The following is a 20740-nucleotide window of genomic DNA, read 5'->3' as shown; positions in this document are numbered from 1 at the left end:
CAATGATCATATTATGATTAAATTTTACATCCTGTTTGAGGGAAAGAGGAGTGAATCTAAGACTAGTGTTTTAAACTTAAATAAGCCAATTATAATGGCATGAAGGCAGAGCTGGCTAAAGTGAACTTGGAAATTAGGTTAAGGGATAGGTCAGTAGAGATGCATGGCAAATGTTTAAGCAGATATTTCATAAAACTCAGAAAAGATACATTCCAGTGAGAAAGAAAGGCTCTAAGGGAAAGATACATCATTCGTAGCTAACTGGAGAAGTTAAAGATAGCGTCAAATAGAAAGAAAAAGTGTATAATTCCACAAAAATGAATGGCAGGTCAGAAGGTTGGCCAGAATATAAGGAACAGCAAAGAATGACTAAAAGATTAATAAGGAGGGAGAAATTAGAGTACGAGAGAAAACTGGCTAAACATATATAAACAGATAGTAAGAGTTTCTACAGGTATTTAAAAAGGAAAAGCGTAAATAAAGTGTGTTGGCCCTCTAGAGACTGAGAATGGGTAATTAATAATGGAAATAAGTAAATGGCAGATGAGTTGAATAGATATTTTGCATCTGTATTCATTGCAGAGGATATAAATAACACCCCAGAAATAATTATGAATCAGGTGGTGAAAGAGAGGGAGGAACTTAAAACAATTACAATCACCAGGAAAAGGGTACTGAGAAAGCTATTAGAGCTAAAAGCTGACAAGTCCCCAGGGTCTGATGGACTTGAACCTCGGGTCTTAAAAGAAGTGGCTGCTGAGACAATAAATGCATTGGTTTTAATTTTCCAAAATTTCCTGAATTCTAGAAAGGTCCCATTAGATTGGGGAATGTGACTCCTCTACTCAAAAGGGAGAGGCAGAAAGCAGGAAACTATGGGCCAGTTTGCTTAACATCTGTTGTTGGGAAATTGTCGGAATCTATTATTAAGGACGTTATAGTTAGGCACTTAGAAAATCTGAATACAATCGAGCAGAGTTAATATGGTTTTGTGAACGGGAAATCAAGTTTGAATAATTTATTGGAGTTCTTTGAAGAAGTAACAAGCAACATGGATAAAAGGGAACGTCTGGATGTGGTGTACTCAAGATTTCCAGAAGACATCTGTTAAGGTGCCACATCAAAGATTACTACACAAAATATGAGCTCATCGTGTTGGGTGTAACATATTAGCAGATAAAGAATTGGTTAGCTAGCAGGAAACAGAAAGTAGGCATAAATGGGTCATTTTCAGATTGGCAAGATGTGACAAGTGGAGAGCCCCAGGGATCAGTGCCAATGCCCCAACTATTTACAATTTATATCAATGACTTGGATGAAGGGACAGAATGTATGGTTGTTAAATTTGTTGATGACACAAAGATAGGTAGGAAAGTAAGTTGTGAAGAGGACATGAAGAGTCTGCAAAGGGACATAGATTAGTTAAGTGGGAAAAAATTCGGCAGATGGAGTACAAAGTGGGAAAATGTGAGTTTGTCCGCTTTGACAGGAAGAATAGAAAAGCAGCATATTGTTTAAACGGAGAGAGATTGCAGAACTCTGAGGTACAGAGGGATCTGGCTCGTTAATGAATCAGGAAGTTAGGTTGCAGGTACAGCAAGTGTTTAGAAAGGCAAATGGAATGTTGACGTTTATTGCAAGGGGAATGGAATGTAAAAGTAGGTTTGTTTTGCTACAGTTGCACAGGGCGTTGGTGAGACAAGATCTAAAGTACTATGTACAGTTCTGGTCTCCTTATTTAAGAAAGGATATAACTGTGTTAGAAACAGTTCAGAGAAGATTCACTCTACTGATATCTGGGATGGTGGGGAAGGGAGGGTTACTTTACAAGGAAAGATTGGACATGCTGGGCCTATGTCCATTGGAGTTCAGACAATTAAGAGGTGATCTTATTGAAACATATCCTGAGGGGACTTGACAGGGTGGATGTTAAAAGGATGTTTCCCCTTGTTGGAGAGACTCAAACTAGTGGACACAGTTTAAAAAAAAGGGGTCATCTATATGATGTGGAGATGTGAAGAAATGCTCTCTCTCCAAAGGATCATGAATCTTTGGAACTTTCTTCCTCAGAGAGCAGTGGAAGCAGGGTCAGTAAATATTTTAAGGCAGAGGTAGATAGATTCTTTCCTACAGGGGAATGTAAGATTATCAGGGGTAGGCTGAATCTGGAGTTAAGACCACAATCAGATCAGCCATGATCTTAATGAATGCAGCAGGCTCATGGGACCAGAAGACCTACTCCTGCTCCTAATTTGTATGTTTGTACATATGTTGGACCATTTAAAAGAGGAAATACAAAATGCAAGAAGCCAAACAGAACGGGTACAGCAGGAAGCTGAAAATCCAGTGGAAGACAGGCATATAGAGTGGTTGGAAGACAAACATAAGCTACAGAATCGAAACACAGGGCTCAAGGAGAAGCAAGGCCAAAGGCTGACTCTAGTGTGCTACTTCAGCTCAGAAGAGGCACAACATTCTACCACATAAGCAAAGTCACAAATAATGTTTTTGAGAAAATTAAACAAGCTTTAAAAGACTATTAAGGTGTTCAATTTAATTATAAAAGTTGATTCTTATTTAGTTTACACATTGTTTAGACATAATAGAAAAAAAGTTAATGATTGGAACAGTTATATTGATATATGGAACTTTTTTTTAAAGAGGGATGTTATGTTGTTAGATTATTCTATTATGATTTAGGAATTATATGTTCATGTCTATTCCTACATAAGCATCCCATCACTCACTACTGCACTACCATCTGTGTATCGAACTAAATGTATCACTCCACAGCACATGGTGCTGATATTTAAGAAATACATTCAATGAAGCTCTAGAATTTGAGTCTACAAGTGTAATTATTTTTAACTTCTAGGAACCATAAGATATAACACTGGATAAACAGTGCAGTGTGAAATAAGAACAGAAAATGCTGGAAACACTCAGCTGTTTGAGCAACATCTGTAGACTTGAAAACAAAAACAGAATTACCTGGAAAAACTCAGCAGGTCTGGCAGCATCGGCGGAGAAGAAAAGAGTTGACGTTTCGAGTCCTCATGACCCTTCGACAGAACTTGAGTTCGAGTCCAGGAAAGAGCTGAAATATAAGCTGGTTTAAGGTGTGTGTGTGGGGGGCGGAGAGATAGAGAGACAGAGAGGTGGAGGGGGTTAGAACGCAAGTACAAACACCTTGAGGAGGAGATACTGAAACTGACTGGCGGCAAGTCAGTACGATACTTCGGATTCGTTATGGGAGCTCGTGGCAAGTGGCTCGACCTGAACAACAGCCTCATGCGATTCCTGAAGATCGATAAGTACAAATCCTTCGCCCAGCTTGCTTCAAGACTTACAATATCTCTGACATTGGAACTTTTACAGATCTTCGGAGACCAGTAGTCAGAGAATTGTCTCACAAAGACCACCCGTAGAGATGTCACAAGACCCAAGACGGAGGACGGAGAGGCCGCACGAGATGGGTATTGTATATCTCCAGGGTGGGAGGCCTAACGCCTGATCCCCGGTGGGCGGGTAAGGTGGATTGTTTGTAAATAGGGGAGTTTTTCCAGGTAATTCTGTTTTTGTTTTGGATTTCCAGCATCCGCAGTTTTTTTGTTTTTATCTCTGTAGACTTGAGATAGGAACAGAGTTAACATTTCAGTTCTGCACCTTTCATCAGAGCATTGTGATACTAGAATCATCAGCCAGTAGAGCAGAAAGAGAACCAACACAAGGATCAGCCATCCAACTGAAACTTAGGGCTGTAGAAATATCCATCAGTATAAAAAGACAGTGTCCTAAGTATTTCTCCTATATGTTCATTTTCCTTTCAACAATGCACAATGCCACTCTACTAGAAAATATACGTGTTCCAATTAGTTGACACAGTTACGACTAAGTTGGGCTGGTAACGTAGCCAGAATGTCTGACACTCGCTTACTAAAGCAAATCTAAGGAGAGCTTGAGTCTCGGGTGCGCTCTCGCAGCTTTCAAAGGAAGCACTACAAGGACACTCGGAAGGCGTCATAAGAGTTCTGATATCTACTTCAAGGCTTGGGATTAGCTCGCCCAGGATCATTGCACTAGGTGCAACCAAATAAAAGTATGGTGCAGCCTGCTTCAGAAGCAAGTGCGTATCAGAGGCAAAGAGGAAATCTCCAGCCAACAATTCATCAACAGAATCAGAGTTATTACGGTGCAGGAGGCCATTCGGCCCATCGTGTATGCACCGGAAACGAACTCAGTTGTCTCCTGTATCCTGCCCTATTTGCAGCAGAAGCCTTCCAGGCCCAGGTCGGCCTTAGCAGTCACCTACATAATACTTCAGATGGTCATCTTCACCTCCAAGGAGGAGCAAGGAGAAAGAATATTGTTTTTATAATACTGTGCCTTACAGCCTCCACTCTATTAAACGAAAAGGAACTTTCTGATTCAGGGTGAACTGGACTGTACCTTTTAACACTGATAATATTTGACGTACATTCTAAAAGTGCCATCTCTGCAGATGGTGGTTTCCCTAATTTGATATGTATTCGCATTTCATTGGCGGCAAAGCGCGTTGGGAAGTCCAATGATCGGGAAAGGCGTTAGATAAATGCTATTTTTTATTTCCAAAACTCAAAAGTCAAAAAGACTTCCATAGGATTTTAAATCCCAACGAGACAGAAATTATCTGCTCCTTGGTTTCTTTCCCCTTGCTCTTTCATTTTGCAAGATGGTTCTTCACAGTGCAAACTATGATTTTTGCAGCAGGAACATTTCCAAGTACAGGACTGTTTTAAGCTTTGCACTATCAATAATAATGTAGGTGGCAAAAAAAAAGACTTTCCCGTTACCGTACCCAGTGATTGCATTGGGAGAAAAATCCTTTGCTCAATTTCTCTGCCACCAGCCTCTTCCGCCGATTGTAACCAAACGGATTGCACCGTCCCGGTGTGGGTGCCTTTAAAGACGCTGCCGCTGGAAGGCGCGGGAGCCGCGGCTCAACTCGGGCCCGGTGATTGACAACTGGAGCCTCCATTGAGGGTGGTCTGAATCCCGTGATTGACGGCCGGAACCTCCAATGAGGGCGGACCTCCTGGGTAGTGGGCGGGACCTCCGCTCGTCTGGCAGGCTCGAGTGTGTGGTGTGTTGGACTTTTCGCTGGCGGAATTTCGCTGTCTTTGCGGTTTGTGTTTTTAATCGGTGAGCGGGTTTTTATGGCGGCTCCAGGAGTGATCCGCAGGTTGGAGGAGACGGTGGTGAATAGGATAGCTGCTGGTGAGGTGATCCAAAGGCCTGCTAATGCTATTAAAGAAATGGTGGAGAACAGGTGGGTTCTGATTCGAAGGGATGCAGCGACTCTCCACAGAGCAAGGGGCTGGTCACATAAACATTAGTTTCAGGAGGTTCCTACTTACCTATATGAGGCAGACCTGTCTCTTGCTGAATGGATCAAATCACCATTGAGATATTTTCATCCCGAGACTCAATCTGTGGAATGCGAAATTTTGCAATTTAGGTCATTTATATGTGTGTGTGGATGTGTAAATTTTATAAATCTATTGTTGGCAATATTAAACTCCTCTGCCTTTCAGCTTCATCTGTCCGCATACATGTTGGCAATGAAAGTGAATGCTTCAGGGATTGGAGTATGAACCACTGCTCTTACTACTTAAACTGGACTCGAAACAAATTTTCTGTTTTTCAAGTGAGGCCAGGTGGGTCAGTCAGATGTGCGACAGTGGTGAGGTTGCAAGAGGTTAGAGGTCCCATAATCTCCTTTGTCAATTCAGGACGCACCAGGAAGTGGGCACCTCTTACCAGGTTCAAATGGAGATATAGTTGCACAGTATGATTGGATAATATAAGACATGAGCAGGATAGAAGATAGTGGAACAGGCAGTGTTCTGCATTCATCAGTGGCAGGGTTTGTATCATACAACTAGAATTGATGAAAGCAAATTTCCACCCCTCCCATCCCATCATTTTCACATGGTCCATCACTGACACTTCCCTTCCCTTCCTTGACCTCTCTCTCTCAATTTCTGGTGATAGACTGTCCACCAATATTCATTACAAGCCCACCGACTCCCACAGCTACCTTGACTACAGCTCCTCACACCCAGCTTCCCGTAAGGACTCCATCCCATTCTCTCAGTTCCCTCGCCTCCGTCGCATCTGTACCGATGATGCCACTTTCCAAAACAGTTCCTCTGACATGTCTTCCTTCTTCCTTAACCGAGGTTTTCCATCCACGATGATTGACAGGGCCCGCAGCCATGTCCGGCTCATCTCCCGCACATCCGCCCTCACACTTTCCTCTACCTCCCAGAACCATGATAGGGTCCCCCTTGTCCTCACTTATCATCCCACCAGCCTCTGCATTCAAAGGATCACTTTCCGCCAACTCCAGCACGATGCCACCGCCAAACACATCTTCCCTTCACCCCCCCGTTGGCATTCAGTAGGGACTGTTCCCTCCAGGACACCCTGGTCCACTCCTCCATCACCCCCTGCACCTCAACCTTCTCCCATGGCACCTTCGCATGCAATCGTAGAAGGTGCAACACCTGCCCCTTCCCCCCCTTTCTCACCGTCCAAGGGCCCAAACACTCCTTTCAAGTGAAGCAGCATTTCACTTGCACTTCCCTCAATTTAGTCTACTGCATTCGCTGCTCCCAATGCGGTCGTCTCTACACTGGAGAGACCAAATGCAGACTGGGTGACTGCTTTGCGGAACACCTTCGGTCTGTCCGCAAGCATGATCTTCCTGTCACTTGCCATTTCAACACACCACCCTGCTCTCATGCCCACATGTCCATCCTTGGCCTGCTGCAATGTTCCAGTGAAGTTCAATGCAAACTGGTGGAACAGCACCTAATCTTCTGACTAGGCACTTTACCGCCTTCCGGATTCAACATTGAGTTCAACAACTACAGATCATGAACTCTTTCCTCCATCCTCATCCCCTTTTGATCCCCCTTTTTTTCTAATAATTAGCATTTTTTTAAACATATATATTTTTCTTTTACCACCTATTTCTATTATTATTTTAAAAATTTATTTCCATCCATTGTTTTATCTCCACCTTTTAACCTATTTCAATCACTTCCCCCCACCCCACCTAGGGCCATCTGTCACTTGCTCATCCTTCTTTCTACCCTTAATGTTACCATTAGCACATCCTTTAGCTAATATCACTACTGTCAACACCCCTTTGTCCTTTTGTCTACGACATCTTTGGCAATCGCTCCTCCACCTCCACCTATCACTGGCCTTCTATTCAGCTCCACCTGTCCCATCCCCCTTAAACAGCTTATATTTCACCACATTTCTTATTCCTCTTTAGTTCCGATGAAGAGTCATACGGACTCTCAACGTTAACTCTGTCTTCCTTTCCTCAGATACTGTCAGACCTGCTGAGTTTTTCCAGCAATTTTTGTTTTTGTTTTAGAATTGATGAAAATTGGATTTCATGTACAGTAATGTTTTCAGCCACCAGAATAAAACTTGAAAATGTAATAGCCTTCTCTTACCAGGCAGCCTGGTCCTCTGAGTATCTCATTTGCTAACTATACTTTATTTCACGATCAGTATAACTAGAGTGAGGAAGAGACAGTTGAATAAATTATGTGAGCCAGCTCTGCATCAATATGTACCTGTGTATGCAAGGCTGTGTTGCAGACCACAATTGGAACTACAGGAGTACAGGCTGTAAGATTATTTCCTTTCCTAAAGACCAAATATCTAACAGTCTATCGCCATCATTTGTTCTTGCAGGTGCAACCACTTGCAAGAATGTGGTGCCACCGCCCCCAGCTCCATTTTTTATGATATGGGTTCTATCTCGTTGCTCCAAATTCTGTCATTGCCCTAAATACATATTTTCGACTCCCACCCCCATTTAAACATGATTGCACTACCATTCACCATACCTAGCAATAACTAGTCACAAAATGGCAATAATAGACGATGGAAATTAGTGATCCATTTTCCCCTTGGATTGTGGAATGTTGGATACTGTGGGGTATAACTATGCATGCAGTGAAGGAAATGTTACCTTTTCATTTTATGTCCCTGTTGTCAAAGTGTTAATGTAATACTTATCCTTTCAATTGTTCCTTTTTGATCAGGATATCTTGACTCGTGCAACATAGTTAATGTTCAAGACCTGCTTCAAAGCATTTACTCAAAGGTCACGTTGCACAGGGAAACACTAACATCAGTACAAATATGTCAAAAGAAAAATTGGAATCATGTTGATAATTTTTTTAAATGAGTAGATAGGGTTTTTTAGTGTAGTGAACATAAACCAAATACTAAATGGAAATGTGTAAACCAGCTGTTACTACACTTGTAGTAGACACAGACAGTTCCCAGGCCAGAAGTATTTGGGAGTATTCCACAATTTCCACATCATATCCTGAACATAATTAGTGAGATCAATGATTTAAACGTATTCTATCTTTTAATGTAATTAGTAGCCAGAGCTGCTTTCTCCACCCATATATTCATCGCACTCTAGAGCATAATTTCCGTTCTCCCCCCCAACAAAAAAGGGAATTCTCCCTGTGACTGGCTGAAGTGACAATTTGTAGGTTTGTTGAGTTCCAGCGAACAAGCTCTGAAGATTCCTTGCAACAAGAGGACACTGACATTGCATCTTTTATTACTGGGTTAGGTGGTGAGCCACCTGCGGGACTGAAAATGGTGTACACCCACATAAATCCAGCTGTCAAACAAATGGGTACAGTAAACAACCCCATCCTATTTGCATTTGAGTTAAATGGCATGACTCATTGATCTGTTCCAAACTCCTTGAATATCTTGGGTTCCTGTCCAACAATGGTGAGAAAGGCCCTCCTCGTCAGATCCTTTCCTCGCAGGTTTCCCTCGTGCTGTCTATTGTGGGGAAGAGACCATTGTCTATCTCTTGGAATGTGCCTTTGCAAAGGAGGTCTGGAGACAGATGCAGTGGTTTTTGTGACAGTTCATCCTAAGCAGCTCTGTGATGCGGGACTCTTTGCTCTACAGGTTGTTCCCAGGGACGCCCACCAAGATAAACCTTAACTGCTGCTGGAGGACCATCAGCTCGTTGAAAAATGCTCTTTGGTCTGCCCGAAACATGCTGGGCTTCAGTGCAAAGAGTAGTCCTCGACTGAGTGTTGCAGACTGGCACATTCCAATGTCCAGAACTGGAATGTGCTGAGAGAAACAGTAAATCTTGGGGCAGCTATTGCAGAGGCGTACTGGAGAAAGGCCACCATTAAGGCCTTTCAGCCATAGTACACCAAGGAGCTGGAAACTGTAAAACCCCTTGGGCTGTATGCCTGATGTGGAATGTATATTGTAAATATCAAGAGTGTTGAAATTGTATTGAGGCACCTCAAAGTGGAACATGCTATATGGAGAAAGGTTGCATTCTGTTGTACTTCCTGTAATATTCAATTTGAAATGTGTTGGAATGTACTTTTACAAATTTTATGAATAAAGCATATTTTTGGAACAAGCTGTGAAATTTGTTCTATATGGGGCATCGCTAGCAAGGCTGGCTTTTGTTACCCATCCTTAATTGCCCTTGAACTGAGTAGCTATGCCATTTCAGAGGGCACTCAAGAGTCAACCACCTCACTGTGTATCTGGAGTCACATGCCAGACCAGGTAAGATTTCCTTCCCTGAAGGACACGAGTGAACCAGATGGGTTTTTATGATCATCGATGATAGCTTCATGGTCACAAATACTGAGATTAGCTTTCAATTCCAGATGTTAATTTAATTTCAACCAGCTGCCATGATGGGATTTGAACCCATGTCCCCAGAGCATTAGCCTGGGCCTCTGGTTTACTCGTCCAGTGATGTTACCTTTACGCCATTGTCTTCCTCTAAAGGGTTTCAGAGGAGAACGGGGGAGGGAATGTCTGAGATATCCAGCTTACTTGTGCCTTGAATCTGTGATAGTTCCAATTTGTGTCTTAGTTTGGTGACCAATATTGTAACTCACTTGAATTTTCTGGATATCTTTAATGTATTCCACAAAATTTGTTTTGTCATGAATTAACAAGTTACCTTCAGTGTGATGTGATAAAGGTAATTTTTTTTTGTTGACAGTTTGGATGCCAAATCTACAAATATTCAGGTGACTGTAAAGGATGGTGGGCTGAAGTTGATTCAGATCCAGGACAATGGGACCGGTGTCAGGGTGAGATATCTTAACAAGTAGGCCAAAGAAACTTTCATCTGTTTACAGGCCTCTGGCCTGAAATTTCACAAACCTTACATATAAAATGCCAGGGCTGTATATGAATGGGATGTGCACCTTCAAAGTACACAGCCAGGTACAGGTCTGAGTAGGGATGCAGCATTCATTGCAACATTGTGTTGGCTGCCTCACCCCATCCGCTCTAATCTGTAAAATTACTGCAATTGAAGTTTGTTTCTGGTTGAACATTGGAGGGTTCATGAAGTACAGAATTCCTGCTGGAGTTTTCCTGAAGTAATAACTTTTTAACAAGATGCTATCATGCATTTTGAACTGATTGGTAAACATAGTGGGTGTCCAAACATTTTGTATCTGAGGGCTGTGTGGAAACTTCAAATCTTAATGCTGTATATCTCAAGTTGATGATACTGTGAGGCAGCAGGGCTAAGGCCACCCTATACCTAACGTTCAGGCCCACCAAGTTCAAGCAGAATGAAGAGCACATAAAGCCTAAGTGCATAAAATTTAAATTGTCTGGGCTTGAAGGACCTGTGGTTTGGCCACCATTGGATTAACAGGCCATCACATTGTAGGAAAATTGCTACAATTAATATTCTCTTGTTACTGATTTCTATTACTAATGGAAAAATCATTGCACTTTTGCTCACTACAACCTCTATATTTTGACAAATATTTCCCATGCCCCCCATTTAAAATGCAAGTTGACTTCAGGAGATAGTAAACTTGATCGCTGACTGCATTTTACAGGTTTAGGCAAATATTTTGTTCCTCTCCTCACCTAACCTAATTTATAGGCACAGCCCTTGAAGTAGTAAACTTTGTCACTTCTATAACCATAGAAGCAATGGTTTCCTCTATTATAATCAATTATGTGTCTATCAAGTTACACAAGACTAGAACAGAAAGATATGCTGGCTTACCATTGCAGGGCCAATGTCTATTCAAAACTACACCACTGACTACATTCTCTTTCTATTAATCCTAAATATTAATTTTTCATTTCCTTTTCTTCCAGCTTTTGATTGTGCTGTTACTTGTACTTATTTATTTTCTATTTTAACTCTTTTATGATCACTTCAGGGCTTCTTTCTTGGTAAACTGGCTTTTTTTCTTCCACTCCCCCCACTTCCACTTCCTCCGCTTGCCCAGTCCATTCCCTCATTTGCCCCTCCAGCTACTGAAAAAGTCAATGAGTGTTGGCACAATTATAGCCATCCAGATAGCTCTTGTGTAGGATGATATTTTTTCTGTTTTAAGTATAGAGTTCAGATATGGCTAAATGCTAAAACTGGTCCTAGTGTAAACTGAGTTCTAGCATTTTTCTAAGACTGTTAATTGTTGATGCTGATATGATACTATTTATAGTAGTTATAAGGTTAAACAAATTGAACAAAGTTTACATCATGCTGTGTTACTCTTTAATGTTTGATTTGTAATTGGACAAAATTGGGGAGGGTGGTTTACAATTAAAAGAGTAGGAAAAGACAAATATCACGTCATACAGCAGAACAGGATCATTCCCATACTCCTATGTACAGCAATATCTAATCTCAACTGCAAGAAGTTGTAGAATGGATTCCAAATTGTGTCCTACAGGGTCAGAAAGAAAGTCAGTGCACCAGTCCTACTGAGTTATTTTTGGCAATATCTTATAATTTGTCCACTGGGGCTGGAAGGTTCTATGGGACAGTAATTGCACAAAGTGGAAAGAAGGGAATCCGTGAAATAAGATGGGACACGAGGCATAAAGGAACAAACAAGCAAAGCTTAACAGATAGGAACAAGGAAACAGACACAAGTTCAGAGGGGAGAGATCAGGAAGAGTGGTGGAAAGGTTGGTTAGAATGCAGAGTTTTGTGAAGATTTTTAAAAGTTTGAGAGGGAGGCTGCAAGGTTTAGGGAGGGAGTTTGAGAGTAGATGACAAGATGGTAGGAGCTGTTGCTTGCCATGTTGCAGTGAAGTCTTCACTTTCCTTCCATCTTGTAGGTTGGCTCAGAAGTGTCTCAGTTTTGTCCCGTACAATTTACTAAGCAGCTTCCCAGATTTCAACACAAGGTGTTTTTCATTTGGTTTTTTCCCTTCTTAACTTGTTTTTTCTTCATTATTAGAAGGAAGATTTGGAAATACTTTGTGAAAGATTTACTACAAGCAAATTACAGAAATTTGAAGATCTCACCAGCATTGCTACTTATGGATTTAGAGGAGAGGTATGTGTGAAAGTTGATCATTCTTCTAGGGTTAAAATTCATTTTGAAACTACTATAGTTGTAATGTACAGTAAGAGCAATTAATGCATGGATTGGAAAAGGTTATCCAGGCTATCAACTTAATTTTCCCATGGCCCATGACAACCTGCAGTTTCATGGCCTTTTCCTAAATCTTTAACTTTCTTGAGAGAGACTATTAAGACACAAGCAAACTCCTATGAAACCAAAACTTCATTTTATGCAATGTTCTATATAAAGTGCCTTTTAGTGCTTTATAAACTAATAGTTATTTGGTAGGACAGAACTTGAATATTGCTGAAAATTTTTGTCAAAGCTTTTCATCTTGCACTCATCAGGACACTATGCAAGAAAATGCCAATGTGAGGGGAAACAACAAATTTATACTGTATGAGAAGAGAGTGCTGATTTGTTGGCAAGTGGACTCTGATAGCGGCGTTACCATGCAGAATGCACCAGTTGATGGTGACTGACAGTTAAATACCGAGCATTGTTTGAAATTTAAAACCAGGCAGCTTGACTCTGATTTTTCAAGACATTGCCCTGGGGAATGAACCAGCGAGTGGCTGTTACTTATTTTGTTTAGCTGAAACAGGTGCAATGTGAGTATGTTATTCCTGTCTACAAAGAATAGGGCCCTTTATATTAATATATGTGGCTTCCAGTACATGTAAATGCGCCATACTGCGAGCCTCACCGACAATCTTAAATTGGTTGTTTGCATAATTCTTAGCACACTGAAGATTATTTAGCAAATGTTGTTTAATCGAAGAATCACATCTCATGTGATCACAATACTGTGTTTTGAGTTTTGCAAGCACGGACAGTTGGGTACAATCTGTACTTTGCTCGTTGCGAACAGTGGCTGAGACATGCTGTTTGATACGATGCACCAGTCCTTTGGGAGGTACAGCCTACATACATAGCATCACGCTGGCACTGAAATTCATATAGCACGTTACAGAATGCCTTTTTGGCTTGATGGCAGCATCCTGTTAGTGGCGAATACCATTGATGTTGCTGCTGCATAGTAGCAGCGTGAAACAGCTAGCTTCACCTGTTGCTCAAATTTTTGAGATACCTTGTCCTTCCAGGGTAATCTGAGGTAAACTGGGCACTTTTCAGGACCGAATGAGACAGCCTTGGGCCTGTTCATGAGTTAGCGTGATATACAGCGTGAAATGATCTGATCAGGATAGCCATTATCCTGCATGATGTCTTGGATGTGCCCTATTTCAGCATCAAGCTTGCATGGTGAGCAAATAGCTCAGGCCCTATTTGCGAGATTGCCAATAAGACCAATCTTCTAGCGTGTGGAACTGTAAGAGGCCCTGCACGTTTTTAAGAACTGTGCTATTGGTAGAGGTCAGACATCTCAGTCCCTGGACAATGCTGTGGGAGTTCCTCAGGGTAGTGTCCTTGGCCCAACCATCTTCAGTTGCTTCATAATGACCTTCCCTCCATCATAATGTCAGAAATGGGGATGATTGCGGATGTTCAAAACCATTCACGACTCCTCAGATACTGAAGCAGTTCCTGTCCATATGCTGCAAGATCTGGAAAGTATTCAGGCTTGGGCTAATAAGTGGCAAGTAACATTCACTCCCCACAAGTGCCATGCAATGATCATGACCAACAAGAGAGCATCTAACCATCTCCCCATGACATTCAATGGCATTACCAGCACTGAATCCTTCACTATCAACATTCCAGGGGGTTACCATTGACCAGAAACTGAAGTGGACCAGTCACCTAAATACTGTGGCTCCGAGAGCAGGCTAGAGGCTGTGAATTCTGTGGAGAGTAACTCGCCTTCTGACTTCCTAAAGCCTGTCCACCATCTACAGGGAACAAGTCAGTAGTGTAATGGAATTCTCTCCACTTGCCTGGGTGAGTGCAGCTTGAAACCATCCAGGACAAAGCAGCCTGCTTGATTGGCACCCCATGTGCCACCTTAAACATTCACTCACTCCACCACCAATATACAGACAGTGGCTGCAGTGTGTACCACCTACAACATGCATGGCAGCAACTCAGCAAGGCTGCTTTGACAGCACTTTCTAGAAATGTTGGAGAGTCAAGGGATGAATGTAAATGAGGAACTGCAAGATATATTAGTTAAAAAAAAGTACTGGAGAAATTAATGGGCCTTAAAGGAGATAAATCCCCTGGATCTGATGATCTACATCCCAGAGTGTTGAAAGAGGTGGCTTTAGAGATAGTGGATGCATTGGAGATCATCTTTCAAAATTCTATAGATTCTGGAATAGTTCCTGCAGATTCGAAAGTGGCAACTGTAACCCCACTATTTAAGGAAGGAGGGAGAGAGAAAATGGGCAACTACAGATCTGTTAGTCTGATATCAGTAGCAGGTAAAATGCTAGAATCTATAATAAAGGATGTGATAACAGGACATGTAAAAAATAATAGTAGGATTGGGCAGAGTCAATGTGGATTTATGAAAGGGAAATAATGCTAAACAAGCCTGTTCCAGTGTCTTGAGGATGTAACTAGCACAATAGATAAGGGGAACCAGTGGATCTGGTATATTTAGATTTTCAGAAAGCTTTTGATAAGGCTCCACACGAGGTTAGTAAACAAAATTAGAGCACATGGGATTGGGGGTAATATACTGGCATGGATTGAAAACTGGTTAAAGGACAGAAGATAGGAATAAATGGGTCATTTTCAGATTGGCATTTTGTGACTAGTAGGGTACAGCAAGGATCAGTGCTTGGACCCCAGCTATTCATAATCTATACAATAATTTGGATGTGGGGATTAAATGTAATATTTGCAAGTTTGCAGATGACGCAAAACCTCAGTGGAAGTGAGGAGGATGCAAAGACGCTTCAAGGAGATTTGGAGAGGCTAAGCAAGTGGGTAAAAAATTGGCAGATGGAATGCGATGTGGAGAAATATGAGATTATCCACTTTTGTAGGAAAAACAGAAATAACGGAGTATTGCTTAAATGCTGAGAGGCTGGGAAGTGTTGAACTCCAAAGGGACTTTGGTGTACTTGTTCATGAGTCACTGAAAGCTAATATGCAGGTACAGTGAGCAATTAAGAAGGCAGTTAATATGTTGTCCTTTATTACTAGAAGGTTTGAGTATAGGAATAAAGATGTCATACTGTAATTATATAGAGTCTTGGTGAGGCTGTGCCTGGAACTTTGCGAGCAGTTTTGGTCTCCTTACCTAAGGAAAGATATACTTGCCATAGAGGGACTGCAACAAAGGTTCACCAAACTAATTTCTGGGATTGTCCTGCGAGGAAAGATTAAATAGACTGCACCCTGCACTTTTATTATCTGGAGTTTAGAAGAACGATAGATGATCTCATTCAAACATACAAAATTCTTACAGGGCTCAACAGGGTAGATGTAGGAAGGATGTTCCCCCTGGCTGGAACCAGGTGACACCATCTCAGGATAAGGGTAGGTCATTTCAGATTGAGAAGAGGAAAAATTTTTTCACTCACAGGGTGGTGAATCTTTGGAATTCTCTGCCCCAGAGTGCTGTGGAGGCTCAGTTATCGATTATGTTCAAGATTGAGATCAATAGAATTCTACATATTAAATGCCTCAAGGGATACGGGGATAGTGCAGGAAAATGGTGTTGGAGTAGATAATCAGCCCGGATCTCATTCAGTAACAGAGCGGACTCAAAGGGCTGAATGGCCGACTGCTCCTATTTCTTAAGTTCTTATGTTCCAAACCTGCAACCTCTGCCACCTAGAAGGACAAGAGCAGCAGATGCATGGGAACAGCACCACCTGGAAGTTCCCTCCAAGCCACACTTGACTTGAAACTATATCACCATTCTTTCACTGTCACTGGGTCAAAATCCTGGAACTCCGTCCCTAACAGCACTGGGGGTGTACCTAAAGCACATGGACTGCAGCTGTTCAAGAAGGTGGCTCACCACCACCTTCTCGAGGGCAATCAGGGGTGGACACTAAATGCTGGCCCAGTCAGTGACTCCCACACCCTATGATTGAATTTAAAAATCCACTGGTTGTGAAGTGTATTGAGAATTCCTGAAGATATATTGCTTTGGAAAAATGTACATATTTTTTCCTGGTGAAATTCAATGTATGCTGTTAATTATTCCTCTGGACAATCTGCAACTGCTTCACAGACTTCACAATTTCTGTTGATCGCCTACAGCCTTCTGTTGGTATTATCATTCTGATGAACCTTTGGAAGAACAGAAGCTGTTGTAGTTAATGGGGCAAGTGTAGGCCTACAGTTTTTCTGTTTGGTGAAGGGGATGAAAATAGCTCAGCACCAGTCTTAATGTTAACACACTAGTAACCCGAATAGGAAAGTAGTAACAATAATTAGTATAATTAAGTGATCAGCACAAAATGAGTTAAATTTTTACAAAGTCTGCTGTAACATTTATTCTGCCATTTAACTTTATATTTAGCCCATTAGAGTAATTGATTTATCTGTTCAAAATAATTTATATTTTAATGGAATAAATAAAAAGAAACGGTTTCTTGTGGCAGAAGGACAGAGGCCACAGGTGATTAAGGTGATTGGCAAAAGAACCAGAAGTGACAAGCAGATATTTTTATGTAGTAAGTTCTTATGTTTTAGAATGCACTGTCTGAAAGGGTGGTAGATTTAAAAGAGAATTTGGCAATACTTAAATGGAAAATATTTACAAGGCTATGGAGAAAGAGCATGAGTGGGGCTAATTAGATAGGTCCAGTAAAGACACAATTGACCAAAATGCCGCCTCCTGTGCTGTATCACTCCTTGATCTGCAAACACAAGTGACTTGATTAATGCCACAGTTAAGCTAAGCTCATGTTCACCTTCATTTCTGAAGGTGGTATTCTGCATCTTTGTATTTGCATAGCTTTCCAGATCTCAGGTAAGCAAGTTAACGCCACTGCTTTCCCGCATTTACCTTTCTAACATGCGAGAGGTCTTCAGGCAACTTTAGATACAAGTAGTCTTGGAGTGAAAGAAGTGCGTAATCCATATTAACTGCTCCTGTTAATCTTGCACATTTTGACCCCAAATCTTGCTTCCTGTTGTCATTTTTTTTTGTTACTTTTTTGTGCCTGTATTTATGATTATAAATTATTTTATCAACAATTCCCACTCACTTTTTCAATGTTGGCTGTCTGTGTAGTTGTGGGCTATGACCATAAGATGGCCCTCTGGAGTAAGCCCCTGAAGTCTCTACCCCTTGTGCATTAAAGAAAACATTTACTCACCCTATTGAGGAATATCATGAGCATTTAGTCTATTGAAAAATTTCTAGGGTGCCTAATATTAGCCATTGAACTTTAAAGCCTTTTAAACTACAGTTCTATAGTGAAGTGGCCTGTTGGCACAAAGCATGAAAAGCATTTCCTTATTAGACTACTCTACTTCCTAATTTTTTAGGCTCTTGCCAGCATAAGCCATGTCGCACATGTCACCGTAACAACCAAAACTGCTGATGGGAAATGTGCATTCAGGTAAGTGGTTTTATGACTCATTTTTTTGGGCTGCAGCTTATAAATTAGTTCGCTTTGAGACTTCCACCTAGAATACCCAGAAAATCATTGCAATTTCCCATTATGTGATCCCAGGGAACCTGGAGATGAGAATGTGGTGATAACTTGCTCACAGGACACACTCCTGCAGCTACTGGGATAATCTAGGCAGGCTGATCAACAGGGCTTTACATAGAGCTTTGAAAATCCATATACTTTTAAAAGGTGAAGAATTATATTGCATTATCACTTTTCATGTCATCTGCACTTAAATCGTCCTTCTCTTAAAAGTTATATAATTCAGTCACCTTAAGCTCTTAGTTATTGAATTGAGCTCTTTGTCATTGTGTGTCCTTGTTACCTCAGTGAAGATACAGTAAGTTAGATTGTAGAATTAACCCTAGAGATTGAACCATTGCGCAACAGCATGATGTTGATAAGGGGCACATGGACACCCAAATCCCCAATATGTGCCCACAGCTGGTGCAGCTTTGTGCCAGGTGCAAGGATTGATAAAATCTGCCCCAGCGTTCCTAAACTGTTCTTTTGCCTGAGGCAGTGAAGTGGGATGGAATAGTGGTTTAGTCAAGTGCATTTTTAAAACATGTAAAACCTTACATTATCTTTGTCCTTCAGAGCTAGCTACTGTGACGGGAGATTAAAGGCTCCTCCAAAACCATGTGCTGGAAACCAAGGTACACAGATCACAGTAAGTTCCTCTTCAATATTTTAACTTTTATTTTGTTTTCTTCTTGATTGTTCATCTGCTTGTCTAAATATTCAATACAGTTCCTCCCTGGAAATTAAGTTAGATAGAGATCCATCCCTGTTGGACGTGTACAGATGGTATTCCCTGCCAAATAATCAAGATCCGAGTGACCCCAAGGGAGATGTGTTCTATTTCAGAAAGCCACTTGTTGAAGTACAGAATTGGAGCCAATCTTTACACACTTTTATACTTATTTACAAAGTTATTTATTATATGTACTCACCCCTTAGCCCAACTACTACAGTTTTAATGTCTATTTTTTTTCCCAAGTTCAAATAAATGTTATTGCCATTGTATAAAAATTTACATTTTGTTACAGTTTGCAGTCATGAGCAAAAACTCTAATGATAATGATGGAGCTCTTCACTGTGCTTTGTTGGTCATGTTCTTGATGCACTGCCAGCCCTTCTAGAGAACTTAAATGACTGCCCAGTTAATGCCCACCACCTCCATACAATTAAACACATATAATATACAATTAAATAGAAAGTCTTCAAATAAGAAAGAACTTGTATTTATATAGTGCCTTTCACAACTTCAGAATGTCTCAAAGCACTTTACATTCAGTGGAAGTATAGTCTCTGCTATAATGTAGGAGAATGTATGTTTGAAATCTCAAGGTAATGTCTTTGTCATTGTTTTATATGAGGAATGGAATTTATAAGAACAGGAGTAGCCCTTTAAGCCAATAATGCCATTCAATTAGAACATAGCTAAACTAGTTTCAAATCCATTTGACTCATACACCTTGATAACCTTAATCAACGCAAGAAAAATAAACATGTTTGTAACTGCTGTGGCTGCTATAGGCCCTTGTTCTGTTTGACCCCTGGATTTTTTTAGTGCAGTGTTCCTGATGTTGACATCTGCTTTCAGGTGGAAGATCTTTTCTATAATATTGCCACACGAAGGAAGGCTTTGAAAAATCCAAGCGATGAGTATTCTAGAATCGTGGAGGTCATGAGCAGGTAGATGTAGTTTTAGAAATAGCTATTAAACTTATTATCTACAATTCTGTTTCTGCAACTCTGGCTGCTTGAAAAGGAGGAATATTGAATGGAATGGGGAGGGAGGAGCAGAATGGGATTAGACTAAGTGATTGAGAAGAAAACATTGACAGAGACTAGACTGGACGAATGGCCTTTCTCTGTAGATGAACTTTCTATAATGAAACAGTAAGGTAATACTTGTACCTATAAACTGACTAAATGAGCTAAGTAAACAGAGCAGCTCATAGGTAAGGGCAGTGTATAGATGCGAGGTGGGAGAATCATTTACTTATACTGAAGTAATTGTTATTTATTCTGTATGTTTGAATGGGAGTACTTTAACATGCTGCTTAAAGGATAAAGGGAGGAGAAGATGTTAAACTTGATCATTTAACTGACAATATACTTGCACTGTGATTTTTAAAAAAAAATTACTTAGTCTGTTATTGACAAAGTTTGAAACTCGGAGTCATTTCAACCTCCAAAACCTGGTGAATTGGAATCATATTTTTAAAAATAGTAAAAATTTTAGAAATCTCAAATTCAACCCTAGTCTGCCCACTTCCAAGTTTAATGGAGATGGAAAAAAGGTTGGGGACCCAACCTGTCCCAGGAGGCAGGTTGTCCTTTTTAAATATTATAATCAGGCTGGCAATCTCAGATTAAATCTGTCTTGCATGTTCAAACATCACTGGTAAGATTATTTTTAATTATTTTGTGGGATGTGGGTGTTGCAGGCTTGGTCAAGATTTGGTGCCTATCCCTAATCGCCTTTGAGAAGGTGGTGGTGACCTGTTGTCTTGAACTACTCTGGTTCAATTTTTTGTTAGTGGTTTGGTACAACTGAATGGATTGCTAGGCCATTTCAGAGGGCATTTAAGAGTCAGCCACACAGCTGTGGATCTGGAGCCACATGTAGGCCAGACCGGGCAAGGACGGCAAATTTCCTTCCCTAAAGGGTGTTGATGACCCAGATGAGTTTTTATGATAATTGATGATAGTTTCATGCTCACCCTCACTGAGACTATTTTTCAATTCCAGATTTATTAATTAATTAAA

The 20740-nt window shown here is 40.9% G+C and overlaps 1 protein-coding gene across 3 annotated transcripts in view; it reads left to right on the top strand.

Annotated features, from left to right (window-relative positions):
* Window positions 1-5070: 5070 nt before the first annotated feature.
* The window catches only part of mlh1 (mutL homolog 1, colon cancer, nonpolyposis type 2 (E. coli)), a 90799-nt gene continuing 75129 nt past the window's right edge, over window positions 5071-20740 (top strand). The window contains exons 1-6 of one of the 3 annotated variants that reach the window (XM_041190293.1): window positions 5071-5308; window positions 10088-10178; window positions 12309-12407; window positions 17832-17905; window positions 18560-18632; window positions 19569-19660. In XM_041190293.1, the coding sequence (XP_041046227.1) occupies window positions 5196-5308; window positions 10088-10178; window positions 12309-12407; window positions 17832-17905; window positions 18560-18632; window positions 19569-19660 (542 nt within the window). In that variant the 5' untranslated portion in view covers window positions 5071-5195. Of the gene's footprint in view, window positions 5309-10087; window positions 10179-12308; window positions 12408-17831; window positions 17906-18042; window positions 18149-18559; window positions 18633-19568; window positions 19661-20740 lie in introns of those variants that run through there. The other 2 variants (XM_041190295.1, XM_041190294.1) reach the window with 2 other exon arrangements.

This window comes from Carcharodon carcharias, chromosome 6 (assembly GCF_017639515.1).
Source record: "Carcharodon carcharias isolate sCarCar2 chromosome 6, sCarCar2.pri, whole genome shotgun sequence".
Taxonomy (NCBI): Eukaryota; Metazoa; Chordata; class Chondrichthyes; order Lamniformes; family Lamnidae; genus Carcharodon; species Carcharodon carcharias.
Note: the sequence above shows the minus strand (reverse complement) of the source record. Positions and strands in the feature narration are given on the sequence as shown.